This window comes from Atractosteus spatula, chromosome 2, assembly GCF_055471065.1.
Source record: "Atractosteus spatula isolate fAtrSpa1 chromosome 2, fAtrSpa1.hap1, whole genome shotgun sequence".
NCBI classification, from domain to species: domain Eukaryota; kingdom Metazoa; phylum Chordata; class Actinopteri; order Semionotiformes; family Lepisosteidae; genus Atractosteus; species Atractosteus spatula.
In genome coordinates, this window is record NC_142707.1 from 17,423,401 (window position 1) to 17,432,204 (window position 8,804).

An 8,804-nucleotide genomic window follows, 5' to 3' on the forward strand; every position below is an offset into this window, starting at 1 on the left:
AGAAAAACCTGTGCTGGGTATTTCTAATACTAAAATAGTTCTAATAGCTTGTTCTTTGAATTTAGACCATGCGGAACTCACTAGTTCATAGTCTAGTTTTTTTAAAGAATATTCGTCTTTGAGATTTTTTATGCTAAATAATATTTGTATTTATTAATAATACAGATGTTTCCCCCCAAAAAACCGTTAAATATAATCAGTTATAAATTGTAAAATTACTTAAAAATCCGTCTTGGATTTGATATTGCCTTGACGCTGTCAGTAGTGACAGTAATGTGAGTAGTAGACATTAATGGAATATCCTTTTATTCCATGATTGTGGAAATCGTTGAAATCTTTTGTTAAGACTTTTTTCTCCTAAGAATCCACTTTTCGTCAAATGTTGCTTCTGCAAAGATCGGATTCAATTTGCTATTTAACGAAAACGTCACTGTACTCCGGTGTACACAAAATCGTAATATTTAAGACTGAATTTAGTACAAAGAAGCAACTGTTCCAAAAGAACTTGATGAATATGGTATACGTACACTATGTTATCAAAAGCGTATTGGGATGTTTATCCGATTATTAGAATATCAAGATGTAGCCTGTTCTTTATATTCCAATTGTACTGCGTTGTGGGTACAATATACATTAAAATATTTAGATTTGACATTCTATCTGTATATTTCAGGATGTTTTTAGTTTTTTCATGCAGCCCAAAAATATGTAACTAATTCCCATATCATTACGTCGTAACATTTCATCATTAAAGGAGTAAAACAACTCTGTCCTCTCTTTGATCTGCTACCACACCCATTACTTTTTTTTTAGTACAGTATCAGGTGTATATCCCTGTCTGTATCTGGCGAGGTTTGAATCCCAGAATACTGTAGGCATATACAGTTTTTTCAAAAACTGTGTTTCAGCTCAGTTACATGTGTATGTATTGTAAAAAATGGTCCTTTTGCAGAAATGTACTTGTAACTTATTGTATTTCTGGGCAGTAAAACAAATAGAAATTGACTGATCCTCATACCTACTGTATGGCTAATAGAAGATACAGTAGAGTTTTGTACCTGTCATAGAGGCCAATGTTGCAATCCAATTGTTTTCAGAATTTAGCTCCAATAAGAATCATAAAAGTGTGAAAAGATAAAATGTAATATCAGAGACCTAAATCCTTTATTATTTAATAATCAAAAATTGAATCTTGGGAAAGGTTAATGTAGTATAGAGTATTAGTCCATAAATTCCCCACAAGTCAATGGCTACATGTGGAATTTTAAGAAATGACATTACTCCAAAGGCTTATGCTTTTAAAAGTCATATGCAGATTCTTCAATTAAGAGGAATACATTTGTAATGCAAATCTGTAGATGTTCATTAACACCTCTTCTGTAGTTTGCAGATCTTACAAGCTTTTGATTAAGGATGATAACACCTCCAAAACTGTCCGTTTTTACGTGAAGAGTTCTCCTTAATTGGTATGGGAAGAGGTAGAGACTGAGAAATATCACACTTGTGCTCAATCCTTCAATTAGTAATGTGGGGGTATTGTAAAGGAAGAAGAATTTCCAGAATAAAAGTACTAAACCTGTAACTGAAATTTAAAATCTTAAAACATATAGAATGTACAGAATAACTAAACAGAACACAGTGTACATGTCAAACATTACGGAAAAGGTGTAACTTCTTTTGTAAGATAATTACGGTTTAAAGTATAAACGTAGTAAATGAATAAACCTAGGCTGAAAGAAATGAAATTCTGCATGTAGCATGAAATACAGTCACAGTTATGATTAATACATTACATTATATACTAGTTTTATACAAAGAATATGACAAAATGTTCACTCCATAGTAATTAGGTGCCTACAAGTGCTATAAGGAAAAATTGACCTGGTGAATTCACTTTGGCTTGTGCATACCAGAGAATTACAACATGTGGCTATATTCCCTATGATGACTGTTACAAGCAGGACTGAGTCTAGGAGCCACTCTAAATAATTTTGAGTACAGTGAAACTGCATTTTTAGAACAATAGGGCTGAAAGCTGTACAATTTAGAAGAACACTTTATTGGCCATATACAATTTCTTGTATTAGGAACTTGTCTTTTTTCACGTACCCCAACTTGTTCTCCATGAGACACACAGACAGGGAGAGAAGACTGAGGTCAGAGCGCAGGGTCAGCCATTTATATGGCGCCCCTGGAGCAGTTGGGGTTAAGGGCCTTGCTCAGGGGCCCAACAGAGTAGGATTCCTCTGCCAGCTGCGGGATACAAACCGGCAACCTTCCAGCCACAGGCACAGAGCCACAGCACCGCCCCCATTTGATTTAGTTTAATAAAAAAACTAAATTTGATTTAGTTTAATATTTCAAAATGGAAAGAGACACATTATAAAGACTATGAAACTTTTTGTGACACAGAATTCAGGAAAATTTGAAAATATAAAAAACAGAAACATAAAATGTTACCAATATATGGCACTTTGTCAATAAACCAATCTCTGAGTGTCATATTTGCATTTTATTGATACAGATGGGTTATGACTCTCAATTGATAGTTATGCTCATCCAGTATAATAATATATAATTATATGCAGATTAGCATTGTTTAATTGTTCCTAAATTGTGAACTTGACCTAGAAACAATAAACTATCTGTGGACTTCCTACAGTCATTTGCTGCTCCATCAACCTCAGCACAATGACACATCTGGAACACTGACCTTAGATTCTTCTTCACTTTGTTCACTGTAGAACATGATCATTCATATTGGCGAGACAAGCTGCTACTGAGCTTAGTACACATATTTTTATTGGCTAAGAATTAAGAACATGACTACATCCAAAATGTGTCCAATAGTTCTGTATTATTTAATTGATAATGTGCACAAGTATCTAGTGTCTGGATAAATGTCTAGAATGTTATTCATCCAGATGTGGGGTTAAATTAAACAGTTGATAACAGAGAACAGTTAGGCAACAGACCACATATTTTAAGCAGAATGAAAAGAGTATGGTTAAATGTAAATTATTACTGTATGATTCAAAGCAGACTGTACTCTTGTGTCACATTCTTACCCACACAATCATGAGCTTCACCCTTCAGCCGCCACTTGAATTTACTTGAAAACATGGAACACTTTTTGAAATGCAAAGGCTTCTAGGTTACAGCATGCATTGCTGGAAAATAACAAAGTTCATAAGCCATACTTCTAAATGAAAAATGGGTGGTCAGTACTAGGTTTAAGTCGAAACATTTTTATTGTTGTATGGTTATTATATCTGCTGCTTATGGGCAACAATATTGATTCTGAAGTTTGCACAATCTCTCCACTTTTACTTGGGTTTTACTGGGTCAATTGATTTGCCTTTACCTGCCAGACACACTAGCTATATTAATGGATGTGCTTAAATTTTTTCCTGTGTGTATGTGTGCTCTGCAAAGGTGTGTCTTCCTTTTCAGGGTGCAGTCTTAAAAACACAAATTTATACAGTCTGTTAAAAAAAATACAATGTTCATATAAAGTTTATGAAATCTAGAAATTATAATTAAAGCAATTAGAACTGTTTTCATTGCAATTAAAACTTCTAATTAGTTTTAAAGAAAATATTTTAACTGTTCAACTAACCCATCATTTAAATTGCAATTGAATATAGTACCCAGATGTCATATGGTCTTTTACAATTCTTTTAGTAGTCCACGATATCTTATTCTTGATCATATTATTGTTCGTTTTTCTTTTTTTAAAAAACAATCAACCATTTAATCAATATTAACCTCTCTGCCTTAGTAACAATTTCAACAATAACTTAATCACTCTTTTCTTCTTTCACATATAATCAATGGACAGTTGAGAGCATTTAAGCACAAGTTAAGAATAATTGAGGTGAATATAAAGACATACTGTACTAAAAAGCAAATTATTTTGTAATGTTTGTATGTTGTAAGAAGGGAAAGCACTTTTAATTATAATAGAAAGCCTTACAACAATAATTATGAATATATGAAATTAATGCCAATTGAAAGTTCTTTTAATAAATCAAAAAGGATGAAATTCATATAATACCCACACTTTCATTTTTCATGATTTCAAATACAGAAATTATCCTGTATTTTATAATGCCATATAATCTGTTCCAATATTTTTTCCCTTTCAATAGCATTTCATGCAATTTCCCTCACAGGATCAATAAAGTATCTATCTATCTTCATCTAGGAAATAGACAGTAAAACGTTTTATAAGATGTGGACTAGATCAATTCTTGCAGTGTCTTCAGGTATCAACCTTTCTATAGATCCTTATATCCCCTGTCTGACATGTTAGAGCAAATTTGTAGCCTCAATACACATACTTGGAAAAAGGTCTGTTTTAGAACCTCTGACATTTTGCGTTTGTATGACAAAAAGGGAATGGAGAATCTTGCAGTTGCAACAGATAATCACTAGCCTGTGAAAAACGTTCCAATCCACATCCTCACTTGCGTCCCGGATTAACTGTCTGTTTGCTTAATAATTTTATTTTGCCGAGGGGCCAAACAGGAGGTCATGTTGGAATACACACTTTTTTCCTCCCCCTAGAAGCATGTTTACCAAAAAAGGCTGTCAGACAGAAACAGTCCAAAACAGACATTTCCATGCTAAGGGATTCTAACTGAGTTGGCTTAGCTTTACAACATTGAGTAAAAAATAAACAGCTGAAGCAAACAGGACAGAAGTCTCATCAATATACTTAAGTGTCTGGAGAGCACCAGGTTTCTGCAGTCCCATTGTCCATCCAAGAGTCTGTGTCTGGGTTTAAAAGTTCAAATTTGGGAACATTAGGAGACACACTAAACATGATACATTCAACATCTGTTTTCAGGGATTATATTCATTAAATTACATTGTAAGAAATGTTAAGTGCAATCATATAAGCACATACATGCTGTGCTATGCTCACAAAATAGTACTTCACCATAGTAAAAAAATCTAGAACACATATTTTTCTTTTCTTTAAATATTGTCTTTGAGGGTACGATATTATGTAGTTTTATTATGTAGTAAATTAATTCCAAGGAATTTCAAGTTTGAATGCACTTATGACAGCTAGTTCACTTAAAACTTCACAAACAGTATCTAAGCTAGCTAAATAGAATTTAATAGAGCGTGAAGAGTATTTTCATACTACATATCATTGTTAAATGTGTTTAATGAAATAATGATGTATTTTTAGTATAAAATATTTTAATAATTACAATTTCCTAGCTACCCAACAGTGGCATTAGTTATAGAATTATGCATGTACACACACTGTATACGTTATGACCAAGAACGAGGGAATTTATAGGATAAGAAGATAATCCTCTAAATCTCGCAAGGTAATTTTCAAGTCTAAACCACGCAAGTGATAAAAAAGGGCTTCACTTTTTTGATAACGTAAGTACACTTCAAAGAGACAAAAGCTGTGATATTTTCTTAATTACTTTTAAAACCTCATAACTCTTTGTTTAGTTCGAAAGAATCTTTGAAATACTTAAATGAGTATGTTATTAAAAAGGCAAGAAAAATCAAATGTATGTATGCTTCTCATGAAAAGGTGAGAAAAAAACATGCTTTTTCTACAGTGGATTGAAAGGCAACAATCTGGCATTATGACTTCAATGGGATGACTTTGAAGTCCATCCCATCCTCTGTCACCACCTCCTTAAGCATGTGCGAACAGCTTTGTTTAAGTAGGACATGCCAATCTGGATCACTGTATAAATGGGCTACCTAAAGTCATTCCTTAGCAATCTCTATAGGCCACTACAACCCACTCTCTGGGAAACCTTTCACTGGGTCTGACGAGAACAGACTTTCAAGATGGACTTCAGAAAATTGATTCTTGGTGTTGTGTTGCTATCTGTGGTGGAAGCTTTCACTCACGAAGACATGAAGGATGCCATATTGAAGAAGCTGGGTTTGCAAGAAGTGCCCAGCATTCAGAAGAGGGACCTGGAAAATATGGTCATCCCAGGACATATCAAGAATAAATATCTTTCCATGCTGAAACTCCACAAAGAGAGAAGAAAGAGGTCTCTCCCCAGTCTAGCAGGCATCCTGAGGGGTATACCAGGAAATGCTGGTAAATGTCTTTTTTCAATCTACATTTTTACTGTTATGATACAATTTTATTTGTTTTTCAGCATCTTTAATATTGATTTATTGTCATTAGGCAATTTTGTGAAACAGATAAGTTAGAATTAAATTATCTTCACATTTTGTTCAGATTTTTACTTTGCTTCAGAAATGTTTTGCAACACACAAATGAATCATTTTAAGCATTTATTTCAGTCATGAGCATTAAGCAATACAGCAGCAAAACAAGCAGACATCCATAAATGCACTTTTATTTGAACATATTTTAAAACCCAAACCTGAAACTAGGTTTTGCACATCACTTTAACATGTCTACAGCAATAGAATCACACAGTAGATCTGTGTATTGATGTAAGATGTTTAAGCACTGTCTATCAGACTACTAAAATAACAGAAGAAAAGTGAGATGAGGAATTTACAAATGGTTCCGTGCGTTTTGATTTATAATTAAATGCCATTGTGTGGAACTTTTTCTTGATTTTTTAAAACATTTTTAAACACAAACTTCTGCTTTTGATTTCAGATATATCTGGAGAAATTCTGTACACTGACACAACCAGACAGCAGCTACTTTTTGACATGGAAGCCAGAATTCCAGAAAATAGCGAGGTGACTATGGCAGAGCTCAAGCTGTTTAAGAAGGCACCACGAAAACTCCCCCTGACAGAGAGGAAGAGTCTTCGACCTGTACACAATGCTAGAGTCAGCATATACTGGGTGGAAATACTAGAAAACGGATCAAACAGGACATCACTGGTTGACTCCAGGTAAAAACACCTTCAAAGTCTGAAATTTGTGTTTATGGCTTTTTGATCATCAATAATATATATTGGTAAAAGCTGATCTTATTAAATGTCTTGTCAATTATTCTAATATGATAGGTTGGTGCCAATCCACGAAACTGGCTGGAAGAGCTTTGATGTGACTCAGGCTGTGCACTATTGGTCAAAAAGCAACAGACAGAAACCTATGTACCTCGAAGTTTGGATTGATGGAGAAAGACCAGGCAGTTATGCCACTGAGATGGCAAAAAGCATCCGTTTCACATCTCAGGATCCTTCTGACAAAATCTTGGGAAAACCCGAGTTAGTCCTTTACACCTTGAACTTGGAAGAATATGGGTAAGTGTTAGTCTCACTTCTACTGCCTCATCTTCAAGTGAACGTTTACACACTAGTGTCTGGGCAGAACTAAGTGGACACTGACAATTTTAGATGTCTAGGGAAGGTTGATGAACTTCCTTTAAAGTGGCTAGATTACTTGTAGATTCTACAAAGCATGTTAAACAGATTAAATTTTACTGCCATAACTCAATTTAGGTGTGCATTGAATTATGTGATTCATTGGCAAGACTCCATGGTGGCATAATGGTTATCACTTTAGCCTCAGGGCTCTTGACTTCATGTGCAGAGCTTGCATGCTCCCTCCATGTTCACTTGGGTTCCTTTCCACCCTCTAGAGACATGCTGGCTTGGTTAATTGGCGTTTCTATATTGTAAGTGTGGTAGTTCAAAATCTAGTCCCAGCTTAAGCTCAGTAATTCTGGGTTTCCTTGACCCTTCACTGGAAAAAGTGGTTCTACTGATAATAAATGAATGGTGGATTGAGGAAGAGAGTTATTAATTAAACTAAGTTATTTTCTTGTCTATCCAGTTCCAGGGGTGATTGCGAAAAAAACATGGCCAAGGCAAACAGTGTCTGCTGCAGAGAGGAATATTATATTAACTTCCGAGAGCTAACCTGGACTCAGTACTGGATCATCGAACCTGCTGGTTACCAGGCTTTTCATTGTGCAGGAAATTGCAAGCAACCAAAACGAAACTATGGATATGGAGAACGGACCTGCGCTGCAGTTGAAAGTGCTCCACTGCCTATGATGTACCTGGTGAAAAGGGGAGAATACACTGAGATTGAAGTGGCTGAATTCCCAAATATGATCGTAGAGAAATGTGGATGCACAATGGACAATATTTCAGTTGTATAATAAGCAAAATAGCTGTGGGGACCAAAAACAAACGTTAAATTTTAAAGTAATAAGCAGATGTTTTCTCTTTATACAATGGACAGAATGTTCTATACTGCATTACATTTGTTAATTGTTAGCACTTAATGTAAATATTGAAATAAATGTAACTATATATTTTTTGCATTTGTGTCCTGGAACCTTTGTGCTTTGACAAAATGCAGTTTTTTGAAAATAAAATGCTTTATTTTTTATTACGGTTACAGTATAAGTTTTACGGTTCAAATCTTCTAATAAAAGGAAATTTGCTAATATTCTTTTTTCCATCTTCAGACAAGGGTCTGGGTAAAATGTTCAAATTTGGCCACATAAAATACATTCAACATTTTTTTTTCCTTGCCAGAGGAGGGAAGATATGAAAACTTATTACAGTGGAATAAAAACTGAGCGCTGTTACTGAGGCAGACACCATGCTATGTCATGCTCATAAAATAGTACTTCACTATAATAAAAAATCAAAAATACATTTTTAATATTACAGTTGTAGGAATGTTATTATGTAATTTCATAAGTCACTTACAAACCAAAAAAAGTAATACAATTGTAACAGTCATTTCACATACTGTATATGATCAAAGCAATATGCTGTATATATAAGTCAAAAAGCAGTGACAACTCTGTTTTATCTTTTAAAGACAAGCAATATCAGATTTCCAAAAAGACAATGATGCAT

At 34.3% G+C, this 8,804-nt stretch overlaps 1 protein-coding gene across 1 annotated transcript; it reads left to right on the plus strand.

The window, feature by feature from the left end:
* The first annotated feature begins 5,832 nt into the window (after window positions 1-5,832).
* LOC148839380 (left-right determination factor 2-like) lies at window positions 5,833-8,092 on the plus strand. Its single transcript, XM_088909006.1, has 4 exons — window positions 5,833-6,094; window positions 6,632-6,875; window positions 6,990-7,229; window positions 7,762-8,092. The coding sequence occupies exons 1-4, from the start codon at window positions 5,833-5,835 to the stop codon at window positions 8,090-8,092; spliced, it is 1,077 nt and encodes a 358-aa protein (XP_088765132.1).
* Window positions 8,093-8,804: the final 712 nt, after the last annotated feature.

Bases quoted from the DNA above. Each gene is read 5' to 3' on its own strand.
- LOC148839380 (XM_088909006.1), top strand. From the start codon at position 5,833: ATGGACTTCAGAAAATTGATTCTTGGTGTTGTGTTGCTATCTGTGGTG. The intron at 6,095-6,631 runs GTAAATGTCTTT...TTTTGATTTCAG, and splicing joins GGGTATACCAGGAAATGCTG to ATATATCTGGAGAAATTCTG. The intron at 6,876-6,989 runs GTAAAAACACCT...CTAATATGATAG, and splicing joins ACATCACTGGTTGACTCCAG to GTTGGTGCCAATCCACGAAA.